We start from the raw sequence: 22,140 nt of genomic DNA, 5'->3' as shown, positions 1-22,140 counted from the left end.
GACGAGAGAGCAAGTCAGAGAGAGAGTTAGAACAGTGGTTCCCAACCTTTACTGGAGCAGGGCCCTCTTGACAATCTCGAAAGCGTCCGCGGTCCATCCATCTGACCACTTAAAGGTAGGGTAAGTGATATTTTTTGGTTAAAACTAAATGTTTTTGGTTAAAATGTTAAAGCTCTATATTGTGATGTTAATCATTGCTAGTATAGAGTGTTTGTTCAGAAACAGCGTCTCCCCATCTCTCCAGCTCTTTAATAAACAAGAAATACATTTTCAGGCGGGTTGCAAATTTCAGCCAATCAAGAGAGAGTACCCATTTATCAGCTTAAAATGTTTTGTTCCAGTTCCAATTTTGTCTGCTCATTTCTTTGTTTCATCACTTCCAATTTCACTTGTTAATCCTGTATCCAGTATGAGTTCTCTCTCCTGATTGGATGAAATTGGTATCCCGACATGAAAATAGATTTTTACTAAAATAGCTTTTTACTAAAGAGCTGGATAGGCGGTGAGACCCCTGTTAGTGAACAAACACTCTATAGTGATGATTACTGTATCAATACATATAAAAAATATATAGCTATTTAACACTTATTTAAACCAGATAATTCACTTACCCTACCTTTAACAAGGTCTACTCCTATTTATCGGTATCACAATGAAAACTAATTTTCAAGGTTAAACTACCATTACTTTTTATTATTACCTAATTTTCTTTAATAAATATTATCATGTTATCAATAGTCTTAATGTTTTGTCAATTATTTGGGGGCCCACTTGCAATATCCTCACGGCCCACAGGTTGAGAATCTCTGCTCTACATACAGGTACCGGTATTCATGTATGGATGCACTGTATACTATTTTGTATTTTTTGTATACTGCGTTTCCATAAATATCTCCCTGTAATGGCCCTTCTGCTTGTAACCACTACTGTATGTTATATAATCCCAGTGCTATTAATAATAATAATAATAATAATAATAATAATAAGGGTAATAATAATAATAATAATAATAATAATAATAATAATAATAAGGGTAATAATAATAATAATAATAATAATGTTAATAATAATAATAATAATCAGAATAATAATCAGAATAACAATTGGCCTAATAATAACAATTGGCCTAATAATAACCATGTGTGTGTGCGCTAATAAAGTCAAATATTTTGCAACACTGTGTGGAGGATATGGTGGGCCTTTTAGAGCATGCATCGCAACATGCAACCAAGTATAAATCAGGCAAAACTGAGATGTGAGATGGAAATGGCTTGCAGACAGATAGAGATGGAGTGATACACATAAAAGGATAGTGGTAGTGATGGAGAGAGAAAGATTAGGTAGAATGAGAGAGAGATATAGATCAAGAGAGAGGCAGATGGAGAAAGAGGAACAGACACAGAGATAGTGAGAGGTTTGGGACATATGAAGATATATAATGTTGGACGTGGACTGGGACATAAGAAGATATATAGAGTTCTAATATTGGACGTAGTCTGAGGGACTTATAAAGATGTATAGCGTTATAATGTTGGACATACCGGTAGATTGATAAAGATAAAGGACACGGCGGAGGATATGGTGGGCCTGTTAGAGCATACACCAGACATACTGTACTTGTACACATATGAGGAATTTGTCTCTGTGAAGTACATTGCAGTAACTAACAACATAAAAAACAATATTTACACAGTGAGAATATATTTATCTTAAAATGAAATTAAAGATAAAATAAAATGGAAAACTATAGGCATAAATAAATATTATTGCACTTGTTTTATGTACGTGTAAGTGTTTGTATGTATTATGTATTAAGCAATAATACAGGAGAGGGAGCGCTATACCATGAGTTACTGGCACTGGTGAACTGCAGTCTTAGATGAACACACCAGTGCCAATATATCATAGTGTATATAGCATGACCTCAAATGCATTATTGTGATTATACCACACAGTTCCATTATCAATATTTATGATTAGCGGGGGGGGGGGGGGGGGGGAACTAAAAACACTTATCTGGAGATAAAACTCTTTAGAATGCTTCTCAGCCACTCACAATGTGAGGTGAACTGTGGTATAATAGTTAATACATTCCACTGCTGTATAAATGCATTATTATAAATAATGTTATTGGCCTGTTTTTGTGTGTGTGTGTGTGTGTGTGTGTGTGTGTGTGTGTGTGTGTGTGTGTGTGTGTGTGTGTGTGTGTGTGTGTGTGTGTGTGTGTGTGTGTGTGTGTGTGTGTGTGTGTGTGTGTGTGTGTGTGTGTGTGTGTGTGTGTGTGTGTGTGTGTGTGTGTGTCTGGGTATCTGTCCAGAGCTAATCTCGCAAACTGCTGGACCGAGCAGCAGTGAAAACTTTTTGAGCACACTGCCGGTAAGCCAAGGAAGTCACTCAACCCTATATTTTTTAAATCGGCCTCACGGTGGTGCAATACCAGCCCACTTTACTTTTTGGTCTGTGACTCTTGAACCGTATTGTAGGCCATACAATACAACCAAAACATACTTTACCCAGGATTCCTTGGAATCACACAAACTGGTATATACAGAATATAACTACACATCTATGGAGTCATTATTTTTATATAAACATTGCAGCGCCAAAAGTGATTCACTTACACCCAAGGGGCCCCACAAATGTGACAAATGTCAATTGAATAAAGAACCTTAAATGAATGTTTGTTGCAGAAACATGACCCCCCCCCTCCAAATTCAGTACACATGCTGAGGAGTCATGTTACAATGAGTGATTGAGTGTCAAAACTGCTTTTTGATATTCCATACGTTTGGGGGAGGGGCCTATTTCTTACAAAAAAGGCCATGTCATGAACGCAACATTTAATCAACTTCAAACTGTTGGGGGGCCTCTGTAGAGCACACCTCCAAAAAATAGCCATAGGGGGTATATATATATATATATATATATATATATTTTTTTTTTTGTTCTTTATTTACCCAGGGTAGTAGCTGAGCACAAGTGCTCATTTTCAGCAACGCCCTGCACATAGAAACACACAGACAGACAGACACATTAAAACCTGGGAGCTGACTAGTACAACCACAGTCTTATACTGTTGGCCACTACGCAGCTCCACTGGAGCAGTTGGGGTTCAGTGCCTTGCTCAAGGGCACTTCAGTGGTGTTGGGGAAGTGGTGAACATTCACTTCCCCACCCAGTTTTTCCTGCCGGTCTGGGGATTCGAACCGGCAACCTTCCGGCAACAAGGGCGCTCCTCTAACCTTTAGGCCACCACTGCCTATTCCTGGATAGTTTGTATTCATTTCACTATAACCCCAAAATGTGTATCTGTATTCTGTATTAAAATGAGACAGGAGACATTTGTAATCCTTCACTAACTCATATCAACTTTGAACTCCAAAGTGAAACAAATCACGTCAACATCTCATCTAAGCGGCGTACAAATCCAGCAGCAAATAAATATCTGATTGTGATGAATGAAGGACATCTGTGACTGTGGCACAGATGGACAGAAAATCTGATTTGAAATGCCGCCACCACCACACACATGCAAGCAAAGTCATACTCACCACTATATCCACACATTCTCCACCGTATTTGTTCTGGACGGTCATGGTGTATTTGCCTGAATCATCCATGGAGACTCCTTTGATTGTCAGACTGGCAAACCTTCCCTGGTCCAGGGACACCACATACTGAAATATGAAGACAAAGCCATGTCTATGTTAACCACTTAAATCATCTAGACTTAGTAAACTGGACCTGAATTGGCTCTGTACTTGGACTACTTTTTACTGTCAACACCAAATCTCTTAAAAATAGCCGATCTGCAAGTTGCGACGCGTTGTGACTCGTGAGCTTGTAGATCTGCTATTTTTGGCTAATGTTCCACCCAGAATATGGATGCTGGGGTTATGATGTTGGGAAATATGAAGACAAAACCAAGTGTATATATTCCACTGTGTCTCCGGAGGAAACCTTCTGCCCTCCCTAGTATTTCTTCACTCCCTCCTATGGATTCCAGAGAATGATATTTTATTTGATCTATTTTTATGCACCCTAATTATATTTTGTTGAGAGATTTGGGAGATTGATCACATTTTGTATTATGTATGCATACTACTGTACTGTACTTGTGTTGTTGTAGGAACATCCCCATAGAGGCTTTAAGAGATGCCTTTTGGATCTCCTCATTTGCAGTACTACTGTATCGCTTTTGGGCAAAAACCCTTGCATCTTCATGTTTAATCTTAATATTTTATGCCCTATTTTATACTTTGTCGTAAGACAGTGTCACACAAAAGTAGCAAAAAATAGCCACAACGAGCATGTGAGCTTGTAGATCTGCTGTTTTTGTTATTTTTGAAAATGTAACATTTTCACCTATAATGACATACCCAAAATAGGGTATGGAAGTGGTTAAGTCTGTCTGTGCCTTTTATGAATATTTAACTAATGAAAAGTATTAACAAGAGTGTGTGACTAAATAACTGCACTGGATCCATTGTAAAAAAACACTTCTTTTTTCCATTTCCTGAAGAATAAGAATAACAGTTTTGATCATACAAGGTTTATACTGTAGCATTTACCTGATCATCTGGTTCAACGTCTGCGCCATTCTTCATCCAGGAGACCTGAGGCTTGGGGTCTCCACACACTGTGCATGTCAGACTCAGGGTCTATGGGAGCACAGAGGCAGTGTTAGCAAATACTCTATACACATTCACACTGAGAAGCAATCCAAAAGGATACAATACTACCTACATTCAACTCTCTCAAATACAAATGCACACCCACACGCTCGCGTGCACACACACACACACACGCGCACACACGCACACACGCACACACGCACACACACACACACACACACGCACGCATGCACGCACGCACGCACGCACGCACTCACGCACTCACGCCCTCACGCACTCACACACTCACTACCTTCTTTTCCATGATGGTGACTACATCAGGCAGGCCTCCCACAACCTTACCACGGTCTGAAATCAAACCCCAAAGCCAATTATTATTTTATGATCTTTTTTATGAAATCGTTTTTTGTCTTTAGAGGGACCCTTACTGTCACAAAGTGCTGCCAACTTTCATGCAGACAGCGAATTGAATGTGACGTTCCCAAACAATGTCCCCGCCATTAAAATGAAAACGATGTGGGAGCTGATTTATACTTAGTTGCGTGACACCGAAAATAGTAGATTTACAAGCTCACAACACATTGCGATGTGACACATTGCGATTGAGAGCTTGTAGGTCATCTATTTTGGTTGCGTGCTGCACGATGCGGCACGCAAACAAGTATAAATCAGGCAAAAGCGAGATGTGAGATGCAGACAGACAGATGGAGTTATACACAGGATAGTGATAGTGATGGAGAGAGAAAGATTATGTAGAATGAGAGAGGCATATATATAGATCAAGAGAGAGGCAGATAGAGAAAGAGGAACAGACAGAGATAGTGATAGAGTTTTGGGACATATGAAGATATATAATGTTGGATGTAGACTGGGACATATGAAGATATATAGAGTTCTAATGTTGGACGCAGACTGAGGGACTTATAAAGATATATAGCGCAATAATGTTGGACATAGATTGATAAAGATAAAAGACATGGACTCACTCTTTTCAGCGTACGCCTCAGCTCTGAAATGCACAGAGAAACACGTTAGATAGGATTCTCCATTCAATTTCAAGAGCTGTGTTGGTGAAACAAGACGGTACGTGTCTCGCATCACCACTGCAGGCATATAATAATAATGATAATAATAATAATACTAATACACTTTATCCATAAAGCATTTATCAAAACAAAGTTTTAACAAAAACAAGAACAAGAATAAAAACATGATTACACGCGCAAACAGAGCAGTGTGTGAATCAAACAATAACATTTTGATATCTAAATTATGTAAAGGCCCTTTGACAAAAGCAAGCATTCCTGGGGCATTAAAGTGCAGTAAGAAATAAAACGTGAAGAGAATATAATTACAAAGAAAATGCACTCTATGGAAAGGCTTTTCGATACAAGCAGCCTACGTTTTAAGAAGTGATTCAAATAAAGACAGTGATTTATCAAGCCTGAGCTCCTCAGGCAGGTCATTCCAGAGTCGAGGAGCCATGACAGCAAAGACCCGGTCACCCTTTGTCTTCAGCCTCGACTCAGGAACAACCAGCTGGTTCCTGCCTGAGGACCTCAGGCTGCGCACAGGCTCATTAGGGTTAGTAACTTAAACTTAAATATAATTAGGAGCCAGCCAGGCCATGAAGTGCCTTAAAAGTAATCAGTAAATTCCTAAAAATCAATCCTAAAGCAGACAGGAAAACAGTGTAGGGATGTTAAAATAGGAGTAATATTTTCTGTTCTCCTAGGTTTAGTTTAACATCTAGCAGCGGTGTTCTGTACAATTTAGAGCCTATTGACTGTGTTTTGTTTTTGCTAAGGGCATTTTAATACACCATTGCACATTGTAATAGTCAAGGCGCAAAGAAATATAAAAGCATGTGTAATGATTTTGGTGTCTTAAAAACTTCAGTCGACTCAACTCTCATCATCGGGAGAGCAATTAACACCATCTGAAAACTACTCGACTGAAACGATCAACTGCTCTGAGTAATTCAAATCCAGCAAAAACATAAACAAAATTATTTAAAGATTTAAAGAAAACTCATTGGCTCAGTAATTGGCTCATTGAGAATCAAATGTGAATATCTCTTTGGTATATTCACATTATATTCTTTGATGTGTTTGACACATAACACAGAAAGTAAACTTTCTGTGATTACGCTAATAGATCACAACTCAAAATGCATGCCTGTTTTACTTGATGGTTGCAAACAAACATTTAGTAAAAAACTGAATTGAGAATTGAAAACAGGTTGAGCGGTCACAATATAAAACCACATGGGTGGAATGAAGTTAATCAAAAGTATTTCTAAGTTTGTTTTAGCATTACAACTTGAGGGTAAGAAAGTTGTGGCAAGGATTACACAATAAATGCCTCAGTGTAAATTTAACTCTGAGTGTACAAATGGAACCAAACAGACCTGGGTCCATTTGTACCGTGCATACAATACAAACACATACAAATACAATTTTATTTATCCAATTAAATGGATGAATTAGTTTGACCAAAATATGTTAGAGGGATGTAGTCTTACTTGAGTTTCATGAACTCGGCGTGGGCTTTCTCATAAACTGAAAGAGAGAAAACAATATTTATTTTCTTCAACTCATAATCCATGTATTTCAAACCCAAAGCTAAATACAAAACTACTGAGTGTAGACTAGAGTCCTCATCCATTTTCATCAAAGTGTGTGTGTGTGTGTGTGTGTGTGTGTGTGTGTGTGTGTGTGTGTGTGTGTGTGTGTGTGTGTGTGTGTGTGTGTGTGTGTGTGTGTGTGTGTGTGTGTGTGTGTGTGTGTGTGTGTGTACCAACCTTCTCCACTGAGGTCCAGTGTGCGTGTGTTTGTGTTCTCAGCATCAGCGATTATAATGGAATACATCCCTTTGTCTTTATCCATGGGCTCCATCACCTGTCAGTCAAACCAATCACTCATTTACTGTAGTTAATGGATATCTTCCCATCTGTCTGTCTGTCTGTCTGTCTGTCTGTCTGTCTGTCTGTCTGTCAGAAGATTTGTGGTTCTTAAAGTATAGACCCCCAGGGGTCCTTTAGGGGGTTCCAGGGGGTCCCAGCTTAACCACTTTTAACTCACGTTTCAATGTGATATTTCGGTGAGCAGAGAGCTTTTGTTTCCCCGTGTCTCCAGTCCTGACATCATTATATCACAATAACACGATGTCACTAAAAAAGCGTTCTGTGCGTCTTCTGATCTCTGCCTCTTAAATAGGAATGCGCCTCACACTGGGCACAGTTCTTAAAGGTAATGGCAGCCGACACTGATTGGTTTAATTAATGTAACATCCAAAACACACCCATGACTAAATCAGGTTGTGTTGCGCCAGGCGCCAACACATTGCGCCGAATGTGGCCACATAATGTGCCCGGTAGATAGCAGTTTTTGGGGGGTTTGCAGAGTACTTAAACTGCCTTGGTTGTACACACAGTGGTACACAGGGAAATGTGATGTAAAACACTAATGTTAACCCACGAAACACAACCCAAGAACTTGCCTCAGCACTGTTGCTTCATACAGTTACAATCAGCATGTGGCCTGGAACGTTTTGGTTTGTTCTGGACCCCATGGTTCAATTTATAGACGGTTCGCTATAGGAGCTTTGCGTCAAAATGTTACAATGTATCATCAACCTCAGAAACATGCAATGTATTGGATGTAATGATTATACCTCCATCGTTGCCATGGCAGAGGTTCCTCCAACCACGAACTTCTCACTGTGGGAGAGCTTAGAGGTACTAAAAAGGAACGAGACCAGAGGACAGGAGAGGGTTAGAGGGAGAGGAGAGTGAGGTGAAAGACAAAAGGAACAAGGTTAGGGTGTGTGCGTCAGTGCATGTGTATGGTTTATTGTGTGTGTGGGTGTGGGTTCTTTCAGAGGTAATAGAAAATCATGTTTACATGTCTGCCTTTAATGTTATGCCTAGAGCCACCAATCTCTCTCTGTCTCTCTCTCTCTTTCTCTCTCGTATTCAAGAGGGACATGCACACACATATGCACACATAAAGAACACATCTAATCTCCATAATTTCTACTCTCTGAATAATTGAATAACAGAAAACACCCTTATCCCTCTCTTTGCCAGTCTCTATTTTCTCTCTCTCTCTCTCTCTCTCTCTCTCTCTCTCTCTCTCTCTCTCTCTCTCTCTCTCTCTCTCTCTCTCTCTCTCTCTCTCTCTCTCTCTCTCTCTCTCTCTCTCTCTCTCTCTCTCTCTCTCTCTCTCTCTCTCTCTCTCTCTCTCTCTCTCTCCTCTCCTGCACTTGCTTTCTATCTCTTTCTTTGTACTGTACAAAGGCAGATGGGCATTCTGTGCAGATACCCCCCCACCACCACCACCACCACCACCCGATTATGATGTGAGAGCAAAATGGCCGCCGTGCATATTGTTAATAGCTTACCCATGCATCCAAGTGACGTTCATTTCAGAGGTGAAATACTTCATGTGGCACTGCAGCTGAATGCCTGTCGCTGTGCACTTAATCACCACCTCTGCAGCAGTGGCTCCTAGTGGGTGGAAGGGCAGCATGAGGAGAGCTACTTCAAATAAATGCACCCCGATTGCCACAGACAAACAACAGCAACATCTAATATTTAGACTATTTAGTATATCGTTGCTGTCGGGCAGAAACCTCTTATCTAACTTTGTATGTTTTTTTGTTAATTAATGCCCTACTTCGGCATACCGTGTCCCACAATAGTAGCAAAAGTAGCTGATCTACAAGCTCACAGCGCATCACATCCAACACGTTTTGAGCTTGTAGATCTGCTATTTTTTTCATTTGAATCCTGAAAAGTAATGTTTGGACATATGAGGTTTTTAACTTGAACTTGTGGCTCTAAATAAAAATGCAAGTGTGTGTGTGTGTGTGTGTGTGTGTGTGTGTGTGTGTGTGTGTGTGTGTGTGTGTGTGTGTGTGTGTGTGTGTGTGTGTGTGTGTGTGTGTGTGTGTGTGTTTTTGTGTGTGCACGTGCTTCGCTCAATACATAGCACCCATCATCACCTTATGACAAAACAACATTGTTCAACAATGATCATTTAGTTTAGTAATATGGTCATAATGTGTAAACATGCTGTGTGGTGACATTTCAAAGAACTGTGTACACCATACTATTATATTCAGTGTTCATATCAATTACAGCATGTGTGCGCGTGTGCATGAATGTGTGCGTGAGTGTGTGTGTGTGTGTGTGTGTGTGTGTGTGTGTGTGTGTGTGTGTGTGTGTGTGTGTGTGTGTGTGTGTGTGTGTGTGTGTGTGTGTGTGTGTGTGTGTGTGTGTGTGTGTGTGTGTGTGTGTGTGTGTGTGTGTGCGCGCGCACGCACGCGTGAATTACCCACCAGCGTATTTGTTGAGCTTGTTTAGGACCTCGTCAAAGGCTAGGAGAAAAGCAACAGAGGGGTGTGGGGTGAGAGACAAGAAAGGAAATAATCCTTCCACAGAGAATACAAACGCTCTTTTATCCATTTGGGAACGCAACAAAAGATGAAATTGAGTTTTTACACAAGTCAACTCTATTTCCATTCACAGTTCAGAATAACCTGTATCTATTCCAGATTACACTTGGCTAAACGAATGCCGTTAAACATTTGTGAGAACCAATTTTGTATTTGTCAAATGGAAAGCCGATGGACATTTTCTTATGAGCAAATATGGCCGGTAGGGTACCGTAATGTAACTGTCATTTCCCCTGCCGGAAGAAATACATTCACCAGTGATGATGGGAGAGAGAGGGGGAAGGAGGGAGAGAGGATGGCTAGAAAGCAGCTCCAACAATACATTTTGTGTGGACAGCAGGAGAAAAGTCAACCTGGCGTCCCTATTTTGGGCATGTTATTATAAGCCAAAAAGTTATTAATAATAATAATACAAATAATATATATATTTTTTTTAAATGTAAGAAAAAAATCTAAACAAAGAAAATTACAAAAGATTTTCAAAAAAATGTAAAAAGAAAAAAATCCAAGAGATTTACATTATAAAAAATTACAAATTTGTCAAAACATTTAGAAAAAAGTGACAACAGCAGATCTACAAGCTCAATATGCATTGCATCGCACTTTGAGCGTGTAGATCTGCTATCATTGCTATATTTGAAACAGGGTTGTAAAGTGGTTAAGCAAGCTCTTTGCACCAGTAGAGAACATGGGCTGTTGACGGATGTTTAAATCATTTACATGCTAAACCTGGTCATCACTGTAGGGTTAGTTTCAGGTTTCTACTGTATGTTGCTTTCTTTACTTTTCATAAGAAAACTTCACTTGAAAAAACAGAAGTCTATAAGAGGCAAAATGTACCTTTTCCAGAAAGGTCGATTTGGCTCATATCTTTTCCTCTGTCGTCATGAATGGTGGCTTTGTAAACTCCAGCTGACAGCAAAGAAAACTGATGCAGATGCACAACACAAAACACTTTACTCCAAAACGCAGATACTCCGGACCACTACTGGTTGACAAGAGGTACTGAATCACAGTCAAAATGTTGACGCTTATTAAACCATGCCAGTCAGTACTACTCTGGTCATGTTGATACCCAGCGCAAAGAAGCCCTAGAATTATTAGGTCTTGATCCATACCTTAAGAAAACAATATATATGACTATATCAGTGGTAATGTAAAGATACAGTATAATATAATACAAAATAAAAACGTAGCTATGATCCTAGTATAATATATTGTTGTTAGTGTTAAACTAAGTCCAAGAGTGTACTAATGGAACCGAATGGACCCTTACCCATGTGTAACCCCAAGAGTGTACAAATGGAACCAAATCTGGTTCCATTTGTACACTCTAAGAGACGAATACTCACTGAAGATTTTCCTGTGTAGTAAGAGTATGTCAGCAGGCTTCTGATCCCAGGTCAGCTCCATGTATACAGTATACTACCATGTATTGTAAGTGTGGTGAATCTGTGGTGGTATACTGTGATGATGACAACGGTGAATCTGTGGTGGTATACTGTGATGATGACAATGCTAACAGTGCAGTTACCTGGTGGATTGGCAGTTTACAGACTCCTGATCCCAGGTCAGGCTTCACATCAGGGACGAGCTCTGCGTCTTCTTTAAACCAGTGGAATTCAGACTCCTTCTTCAAGTTTGCTACCTGGAATACAAATTGGGATTATTATAATTATTGACTAGAACGTTTAGATCTAAAGACGGTAGTGTCAGTGGTGGCAATGAGCTGGCAAATTAGGGAGATTGTCCCATAACTGAGAAATCACAGATCTGATTCCTTTAAAAAGCATGTTTTCAGTGCCTTTGAGCAAGCCAGTGAAATCCCATCTTGACCCATTGTAAGTCAGACTGGGTAACTGAGTGTCAGTTAAGCACAGGATACTTATATAATAAAATATTGTACTGTATACAAAGTAAGTGTGTTTCCATAGACTGAAATGTGTTATTGTGCACGTATGTCATTATCTTTGTGACTTATCACACTCGCCTGTTTGGTAATTTCGTGCCCTACACCCCCTGGGAGAGTTGGGGCAACAAAATGGGAATTGCATGTAAATAAGGAGGCGTGTAATGTAAATAAGTTGAGGTGTTGGTATTTTTGTGAGAATTAAGTTATTGGACCATGTCCATGTATGCTCTAAACCCAAACAAACGTGAATCATTTGTAAAATTGGTGATTCCACCAGCTGGCGCAAACAAAATACAGCATTGACGTCCTTACCGGGAGTGTGTGTGTGTGTGTGTGTGTGTGTGTGTGTGTGTGTGTGTGTGTGTGTGTGTGTGTGTGTGTGTGTGTGTGTGTGTGTGTGTGTGTGTGTGTGATTAATTCACACAAAGATATATTTTCCACACAGAATACAAATATTTAGCGGTGATAAAGCAACGTAATTTATTTATTTTGGAGCGAGATCGATTTTTCACCGCAAATAAAGGCATCGACCTGTATGAATGAGGCATAAACTATATGAATAGTTTGACACGAAATATTCACAGATGCATTTTCAGATTATTACAACAAGGTAGCTTGTAAGGATTGAGCATTCGTGGAATGAGCAACACAGCTAACCATGTGGGTAGTGCCCCCAAAGAATTTGCCAAAATACCCGAAGGGACAAAAGTGGCATGTTGACATTTGGAGCACACACAAACTCAACAAAGTAGCAGGACCCATGCTGCAGGTGCCAGTCACACGCATATGACTGGTTTTGAGCACATGTTATAAGCTCAAAAGGAGAGTGAATACCAACAGAAGAACATTGCAGGGTATTTTGGTCATATTCTGGGGGGCACTACCCACACATGGTTGTTCTGTGTTGCTCATTCCACGAATGCATGATCCTTACAACAAGTTCTACCGTGTTGTAAAGGTGACTAATCAGCCTTTCCAATTACCGGTATATAAAATACAATACCATTTGGTATTATTGAAGGGGAGAAATAATCAACCGAAATAAAGAATTTATTCTTTTTAGGAGTTTATAAACCAAGAAGGACTGGCCTCTACTGATTGCTGTCTGTGGAGTGTTCCCATATTTTGTCTGGCTGCTTATTTTGAAATGTTGATGATGTTTGTACTATTTGTGGGCTGGGAGAGGTTGTTTATTTCTCCTTTTGCTATTTGTGACTGCATCTTAGCAAATGACATTTATTTGACACCGGTCAACGAATTCTATAGGGTTTAAGTGGTTAAAGGGCACAGTATGACGTAACAGAATGAGTAATACGAATGGCTGAGAAGAGTTAACCACTACACCCTCCTACTCTGTAAAATCTGTTAATTTAACCGTTTTGCTAACAACTTCCATGGATGCATGTGCACTTGTATGAATTAACAGCCTTTTGTGATATATCCTCACGTCATGTTGCTGAGATTGCATAGTTCACTGTGACAGCCTGACAAGGATAAAGCCTATATACCTCCCTCTCCTAATGAATTTAACAATAAAGCTTCATTTACGGTATGCTTCTGCTATAACGTGCCATGCTGCTTGACAAAAATAATATATTTGCAAATGGAAAAAAGCGCAGATGCATCATAATTTTTCAGTAGTAAATATATAATTTTTGGCAAGTGCCACATTGCATGACACTCTGTTAGCATAAATATAGGCTTAGCTCATAAATTGTGTAACCTAACTTCCAATCAGCTCAGTGGTCTTGTGGTTAGCGTTTACGGCCTCAGACTGGGGGGGTCTGGGTTCAATCCCCAGCTGAGTCATAACATAATATAAAAATGGTACCCGCTGCCTCCATGCTTGGCACTCAGCATCAATGGTTGGATTTCGGGTAAGTCCATACTAGCATCATGTGGATGTACTTGTACATCAAACTGCCTCACGCTACAGAAACAGGAGATACGTTCCTGACCTACGGGCCACATGAAAATACTTGATTAGAGTCTACACTGTGCAATAATAGTTGATGTGACCGTGTCATTTTGCTACAGTAAAAACTGCTAGACACCTCTCTTGACTTCATGATGATTCTTTGAATTGCAAAGCTATTTCTAAATTGCCACTCTGGAAACTGTTTAATATTTCATATCATAGAGTGGGTTATTCACACAGCCATTGGAAATGTGAATAATAGGCTACTTGAATACAATTGTAAAATATTTGGGGTAATACAACCTCAAATAGATGGCAACCCCTGATGGGAATTAGCAGACAGAAGAAGAGAGAAGGAAACTACCTTAAATGGGTCCCTCGTAGAGCCATTTAAAAACTCTATATAGTATATAAGAGCTATATACAGCAGCAAACCTGGGTAGAACACCCACCTCAGTGCTTATATTGATATTCAACATCAGCACCATCACTTTCCATAGGGCTATCAATGTCAACTATCAATTATTTTTGTAGGTATTATTCTAAATTTTTGATTAATCAAATAATCGCAAAGCGCTTAAACAGTTTTTTAATATCAACTAATCAACGTGAGAACATTTTAATTGACGACTAACTCAATTAGTCCGATATTGCAGCCATATTGGACTTCAAGGTCCATTCATGCAACTGTGTTTAACCACTTGAACCCGAGCGTCCCCCATTCAATGAGAAAAGCTGATCTACAAGCTCACAACGTTGCTTCTGGGGGTCCCTGGAACAAAATATTTTGAGATGGGGGTTCACCGACAAATACATATCATTTTGGATGGTCCTTGACATGAAACAAGTTTGAGAACCAATGATTATAGTAAAAAAATAACTGATTTAGAAGACATTGTAGAATCCCTAGAAGCAAAGATTTGAGTTAAAAATAAAAATGTATATTCAAATATTTGCACAAATTGTCACGATTTTCCCAAAAAATGCAGATCTACAAGCTCGTAGCGTGGCACTCTGAGCCCAAAGTATAAAAATAATGGTTATAGCTAAAATCTAAAATAACGCAGATGCGTTACCGGATTGAATGGGTTAAAACCATGAAAAACTAAAGGTTTGGTTCCATTGATCCAAGCCGGAAAACACAATAGATTGATTGATCATTCAAATAAACATGCTCTGAAATTGCACGCGGCCGACCCATCTGATCTGACCCATCAGATTTTAAAGTGGGCCCTGATCCAGAAAAGGTTGAGGACCGAACCGGAACACTGATCTATAGAGTACATGTTCATCTGTGTAAAGCTTGTGTGTTGGTCGGTGTTTACCTTGCAGACCAGAGCGACAGAGCAGTCCTCTCCAACATGAGCTGTCAGGAACTCGCTGAAGTGGGGACCTGTGAGGGGGGAAGGGGGGGGGGGTACATTTCAGCTGGCACCATTTTCAGTCTTTAGTGATGAGCAGAAAGCAAATGGGCACTGTCGGGTGGAAACCTTGCATGTCCATAACTGTTACTTTACAGTAGTGGTTCTCAACCAGTGGTCCGGGGACCACCGGTGGTCCTTGAGGAAACCAAATGGACCCTTATTGGGTAGATCTTTAACTTGAGAGTGTAAAATGAAACCAAATGGAACCTTACTTACATACCATTTGGTTTAATTTTACACTCCCAAAAGTTAAATTATTGTTAAACATCTGCATTACTTAATTTACAAGGAGTCTACACAATTAGAGAACGTAAAAAGAATTGTTATTTTGATCAACGTTTGCCTGTCATCTCTCCTATTGGTACCACATCAATACTGCATGGAATTGTGGATAAAATCTTTATAATGACAACAAAATATTCTAAGTTTTGGGTCTGAGAGGCTAAATCTCATCAAATGGTGGTCCGTGGCTCTAATGCCGAATAAATAATGGATCTTGATATAAAATCCTGCTTTACAAGAAATGGAAAAAAATACATGTGTTCCAATGGATCCAATATTATTAGTCACAAGCGCTTGTCACTACTTTTCATTGGTGCAATATTTTAAAAACCCACGACACTAACCACCTTCATCGAAAATTGCAAAAATAGCAGATCTACAAGCTCACAGCGTGTCACATATTTGTGTGACACTGTAGTATGACATTACATTAGGTAGGGCATTCGTTCACGAAAAAAAACATTAAAAGTTGAAATATGGACATACAAGGTTTCCGCCCGATGGCAACGAAATCCTCCCAGAACTTATGGGAGCAGGAACATTTTAAGGCTCTGTCAACAGCACAGTGTCTCATTTGCCTAAGCTGATCAGGTCTGTGCTTTAGAGTTTCTGTCTGCCAAACAGCATGACAAGATGGAATCTTTAGTGCAGGCCGGGGTGTTTTTCAACCGCCTCGTGTCAGGACCCAGACTACCGATTGCCGACTGCCGTGAACCCCAAAAACTGTGTCCAATCCAATTTGGGACACAACTCATCCAATAAACCTACTTATATCCTGTAAGTGCTTTTACAGTAGAGAATGTAGTGTGCTTCTTACCCTCCTTGACTCTGATATACTCTCTCCTCTGGAAGTCAGCCTCCGCCAGGGCTGCCTTAAAGGCTACACACACACACACACACACACACACACACACACACACACACACACACACACACACACACACACACACACACACACACACACACACACACACACACACACACACACACACACACACACACACACACACACACACACACACACACACAGTATTTAAGTGATCAAAATATTACAGTAAAACCTTCAATGTTAATGTAAATCTGAGAGTGTAACATTTCCATTTGTGTCCATGTTTACGCTGTCGGTCGGAGTTACATTAACACTAGGCATTTCATGGTGTGTGTGTGTGTGTGTGTGTCTGCTCTATGGATGAGCTGGCTGATGGCCCATCATGGAAGCATTCTCACCATCTCCAATCAGAACCAGTGAGCTCTGTCCTTTGCCTCCTCCGTCGGTGATCTGGCAGGTGAACGTCCCCTCGCTCTCCTCAGTGAAATGATCCATGATGTACTCAATAACACCTGTGTTTACGTCATGAGCCATTTTGTTTGGCTACACCATGAGAGACAGGGAGAGAGACAGACAGACAGACAGACAGACAGACAGACAGACAGACAGACAGACAGACAGACAGAGAGACAGAAATAATAAGACACAGTGAATTACATCTCTTTCACCCAAGAGTTGTAGGTGACCAATCAGAGCCCACAATTCAAAGTGGGGCATCTTTGGCTGTGACGTTTGAATGTGTTTGTAGTTCCAGACTAACATCAATGCAGTGATATTAGTCTGGTCGTGCCAGGCTAAGAGCGCGCAAGAGAGAAACAGGTGTTGAAAAAAGCACTTAAACAATGCATCTGGTTCGGACACAATAGAAACAGAAACAGAGTGTGTGTGTGTGAGAGAGAGAGAGAGAGAGAGAGAGAGAGAGAGAGAGAGAAAAATTATACACTTGGTCATCTGATTATGTGTGTATATCATTGTGATTAATCTTCTGGTAGAACTTTTAAATGGAAAAACTCTAGATCTGCAATTTCTCTCTCATGCATTTTAAATTCTATTCACTTAGAGTCAAGTCTTGGGATAAATATTCAATGTAATGTAGTTCTTATCAACTAATGCACAATAGTATGCTAGAATATAAAAAGGTTATCTTTATTATATTAAGCTACTGCACTGTTATGTTGTCTTTTTTGACAGCATTTCTTTAAAAGGGATGGTAGTGTTCTTGCTGCGGGTGAAGTTACAGGAGATATCCATTAATTCATTATCCATCCATCAGGTCTTACAGCAGCTCCTGACAGTTCCTTGTTGTTGCCAAAGAACTTGTAGGTAACGTGGGAAGAAATCTCTTCAGCCTGCAGGAAGAACCTCATCCTGCCTCTCTCCAAGATCTTGTATGACAATTCTGTCTTCAGAGGGATGACTAGAGGAGAGGGGATGAGATGAGATGAGATGTGGTAACATGTGATGAGATTAGACCAGATTAGAGGGGGAATAGGGTTTAGCCACATGGACCCTATATTACGGGGACAAACATTTGTCGAAAATAGCAGATCTAGAAGCTCAGTGATCTTGTAGCTGCTATTAGAGGGAGGGGAATGAGTATAGACCCCTGGGGGGACTCTGGTCAACGAAGTTTGAGTGGTTTGAGTGGTTAAAGCAAAGTGGAAGATATAGCAGAAAGCATTATGGATTCAAAACACTAATATAAAAAAGATTACTTATTACATCCATTATAAGCCACTCAGGAAAATTACTAAAAGTAAATCCCTACTTCAGATGAACAGAAAAGTTAGGAGAGAGAATAAATGCAATGAGAGAAGGAGAAGAGAAGAGATGAGAAGAGAGTACAGGAGAAGCTTGCTAAATGTTTGTACTTTTATTCCCTATTCAGTAACAGACAGGAGTTGAAGACAGAGATCAGAGAGAACAGGAGGTGGGGAGAAAATAGATAATTGCCTCTTGGACTGGGTGAAATTCTTCATTTGTGTCAATGGTACACTGAATTAACAACTTAAACCCTATATACTTATAGTTGTCCCCCAGGGCTCTATACTGGGTCCAATCCTTTTTACCCTCAACACCAAATTCTTCGCCGGAAAAAGCCAATCTACAAGCATTGTGCCGCGTTATGTTCCCCCCAAATAGGACCACTAGGGTTCAAGTGGTTAAGAATATATATTAATCAATTAACTTGATGAATTAATCAAGTTAATTGAGAGGAGAGGAGAGGAGAGGAGAGGAGAGGAGAGGAGAGGAGAGGAGAGGAGAGGTGAGAGAAGAAGAGGAGAGATGAACAGGTGGAGTGGGTGATGATGCAAAAGCAGGTAAGCTAGTTTTGATCAAGTAAAAATGTGCACGTGAAAGAAGAAAGAAACCTCAGAGGTTCAAAGCAAGACAAGAACAAAGAACAGAGATAGAGAGAGATGGAATGGAAGAGAAAGAATGAGAGTGGGACAGACAGACAGAGAAAGGATAAATGAAAGAGAGAAGGTGAGATTAAGAAAGAAAAAGGAAGGAGGCATGCAGAGAGAGAGAGAGAGAGAAAGAGAGAATACCTACTTGGGTGTCTGATGTCATAGCTGAGAGCCAGCATCTTCTCCAACGCTGGAACATAAGGATTCAACTTTAATGCGGGGAGCCTTCAACTTATCCAGCCACGGGCACAAGCGAGTCATACATACTGTATAAACCCTCGTTAAAACTTACACACTTACTACATGTGACTTTTGTCTTCCAAACATGTCAGGTTATATTAAGTGGGGAACGGCTAGAGGCACAGAGAAGACTCTGACATGCTGACATGTGGGTAACTTTAATCTTTAATCTTGAGCTTTCTGAGCCCCCTGGCTTGAATGAGTCATTATGAACCACAGTTACAATTTTACACGCCTGGCATTTGTCACTCACTCATGTCAGCACACATTTCAAATAGCGGTGCAGAAGCATATAAATGAGATGTTTCTTGGCATTGCTATTGGTCTCTAAATATAAACACCTTCTGCAGCTTAAAGATATAAACAGGAAGTATGTGAGATAAGCCTTCTGTTTATGGCCCTGGTACCGTGCGTTAGGTTAGACAATAGTCTATCCATGAAGGGGCCATACAGTCATACTGTAGGGTAGGTGGAAACCATACATAATTTGATTAAACTGCTTATGTCACAGGGCCGTACATACAGTAGAGACCATTGGTTCTCAATGTGGGGTCCCCCAGGGAACCTTGAGGGGGTTCCAGGGGGTCCCCAGCTAAATGGTTGATACCCTTACTGGTCTGTAACTCAGAGAGTGCACACATGGAACCAAATGGACCCTTACGGGTCCATTTGGTTCTATTTGTACACCCTCTGAGTTAGATTAACACTGAGGATATTACAGTGTAGATTCGGGTCCCAGAGACAGAAAATGGTATCAAATGGTGGTCTGTGGACTAATGCATATGAAAACGGGGGGTCCATGAAGTTAAAGGGCTTGAGAACCACTGGTGTAATTCCTACCTTCAGCAGTGATAGTGTGGCTGGATGACACTCCAGCTGTGTTGGTGACAGAAACAGAGTAAGATCCAAAGTCCTCTTTCTCAGCGCTCGTGAAGACAAACTTAGAACTAGAGACCCAGTGAATACCCAGTGAAAGGGAGAGAGAGAAGGGGTGGGGGTTGACCATTAATGGTTTGAAAAAATCATGACAATTACTGCTACCAAATTTAGCTAATAATATAATATATGATATGAGATACTGCATAACCAGTCCTCCATGTGCATGTGCATCTGTGCACGCTCTTACATGCTGCCCTCCGTCTTGATCACACTTCTGGAGAAGTCTGTGATTTCTTTGTAATTTTTCTTCCAGACAAACTGAGACCCTACACCCATTTGGCAGGACTCGAAGGACATAACGATGTCACCCGTCTTCTCATCCACCCCACAGGAAACCTCCTGGGTTCCTAGAACACACACACACACACACACACACACACACACACACACACACACACACACACACACACACACACACACACACACACACACACACACACACACACACACACACACACACACACACACACACACACACACACACACACACACACACACACACACACACACTTCTCAGATACATCTGTAATTTGTACGTCCACTGCTGCAATTGTGATTGTAACACAACACTTGTGTTTTCAGAATTGTGCTGTAAATCAGTGCTTTGAAAGTGCACAAATGCAAGTCTAATTAAAGAAAAACACCCATGGGAAGTGTCAGTTCAATTCTTTAGTTTTTCAGTGTATGGCATAGCCACATGATCAGAGATCTCCACCTGAACTCATACGTATAAAGGAATAAAAGGCTTAAAACAAAAACTAAAAGTGCTACCTGCTAAGACCTTAGGACGAGATGGTATCAAGATTGGTTTTCAAAGCAGTGAGGCTTAGGTTTGTTAGCGCTCATTTTCTCTGCCATCTAAGCCCATTCATTGAATTTAGATTTCCCCACACGTATCAGTAGGCGGGGATCTCTGATTGTTTGGCTATGCAAGACTAGGTAGGGAGATGTCAACTCCCTTGCAGTTTCTATTTTACCTTCTCAGTCATTTCAACCCAGCAAGCTCTCTGCTCTGGACAACACATGATCTTTGTGATCGTTACACAGTAAAATCCTCAGTGTTACTTGAACTCTGAGAGAGTCCACTTGGTTACATTTGTACACTCTCTGAGTTTCAAATAGATGTTACTGTGTAGATTTTACTATGTAGAAATGCAAGGTGTGGCAAAAGATGTTAGTTCTCATGTTAGGTGCTTTAAGTGATTTTCTTTTTTTTGCAAATAAGTGTCAAATAGCTCTGCTGTATATTCCGATTAATCCTTGCTATAGTGTTTGTTAAGCAACAGAAACAGAACTCAGACAGGATACAAGATAAGGAAGTGAAATTGGATGTGATAAAACTAAAGCAAAGGACCAGACAAAATTGCAACACTATAAAAATTGAAGCAGATAAATGGGTTCTTTTTCCTGATTGAATGAAATTGGTGTCCCACCTGAAAATGTATTTTCTGTTTACTAAAGAGGTGGAGAGACGGGGAGACCCCTGTTACTGAACAAACACTATATTAGCAATGATTGCTATCATAATAATTATATAGAGCTTAAAGTTTTAACAAAGAAATATCACAGCACCTACATATTCTAGCGTTAAACAACACAAAATGTATCATTTCCCAAGGTTACCTGGCAGGGCCTTGGCGACCACGGCATCAGAGGGCAGAGAGGCCATACCCACTCCTGCCTCGTTGACCCCGCGCACGCGGAACACGTAGCTACAGCCCACCTCCAGACCTGTTACCTAGGAGACAGAGGTGGGAGAGGACATAATGTTGCGTGAAGTCCATGAATGGAAAGTCGATGTGATTGTTGGTACCACAGTTTGAGCGGGTTTAATGGCGCGTGAAATTGCCACCAGCCATCTGTCAACCGCTTGTAATTTTTTTTTGTACTGTGGCTGGTAAGTGTTTCTCCTCTACTCTCCCCTATTGACTTGCTCAGGTAAAAAAAAAGAAAAAGAAGCTTCAGAGATCATTTTTACGTATCCCTCTGGTTGGTGAAATAGCGAATGTGGCTAATAAATTAGGGAAGCTAAAATCAAAATTCTTGTCCTGAAAATTTAAATTAATTAAAATGATTAAACGCCAGGCATTA

The 22,140-nt window shown here is 40.3% G+C and overlaps 1 protein-coding gene across 1 annotated transcript in view; it reads right to left on the bottom strand.

Moving 5' to 3' along the window:
* Window positions 1-22,140, bottom strand: part of myom2b (myomesin 2b) — a 51,131-nt gene that overhangs the window by 2,397 nt on the left and 26,594 nt on the right. Inside the window, exons 20-38 of the mRNA XM_084066800.1 lie at window positions 21,673-21,787; window positions 20,237-20,396; window positions 19,951-20,057; window positions 19,016-19,060; window positions 17,740-17,876; window positions 16,858-17,002; window positions 16,448-16,510; window positions 15,250-15,317; window positions 11,629-11,742; window positions 10,935-11,022; window positions 9,978-10,016; window positions 9,039-9,144; window positions 8,310-8,376; window positions 7,438-7,534; window positions 7,159-7,195; window positions 5,621-5,643; window positions 4,927-4,982; window positions 4,572-4,661; window positions 3,552-3,677 (exon numbers count right to left, since the gene is read on the bottom strand). Coding sequence (XP_083922926.1) covers window positions 3,552-3,677; window positions 4,572-4,661; window positions 4,927-4,982; window positions 5,621-5,643; window positions 7,159-7,195; window positions 7,438-7,534; window positions 8,310-8,376; window positions 9,039-9,144; window positions 9,978-10,016; window positions 10,935-11,022; window positions 11,629-11,742; window positions 15,250-15,317; window positions 16,448-16,510; window positions 16,858-17,002; window positions 17,740-17,876; window positions 19,016-19,060; window positions 19,951-20,057; window positions 20,237-20,396; window positions 21,673-21,787 — 1,683 coding nt within the window. The remainder of the gene's footprint in view (window positions 1-3,551; window positions 3,678-4,571; window positions 4,662-4,926; window positions 4,983-5,620; window positions 5,644-7,158; window positions 7,196-7,437; window positions 7,535-8,309; window positions 8,377-9,038; window positions 9,145-9,977; window positions 10,017-10,934; window positions 11,023-11,628; window positions 11,743-15,249; window positions 15,318-16,447; window positions 16,511-16,857; window positions 17,003-17,739; window positions 17,877-19,015; window positions 19,061-19,950; window positions 20,058-20,236; window positions 20,397-21,672; window positions 21,788-22,140) is intronic.

Source organism: Gymnoscopelus microlampas, assembly GCF_963454915.1.
Source record: "Gymnoscopelus microlampas genome assembly, chromosome: 1".
Lineage (NCBI taxonomy): Eukaryota > Metazoa > Chordata > Actinopteri > Myctophiformes > Myctophidae > Gymnoscopelus > Gymnoscopelus microlampas.
The sequence above is the reverse complement of the archived record's forward strand: the minus strand, read 5'-3'. Positions and strand labels throughout refer to the sequence as shown.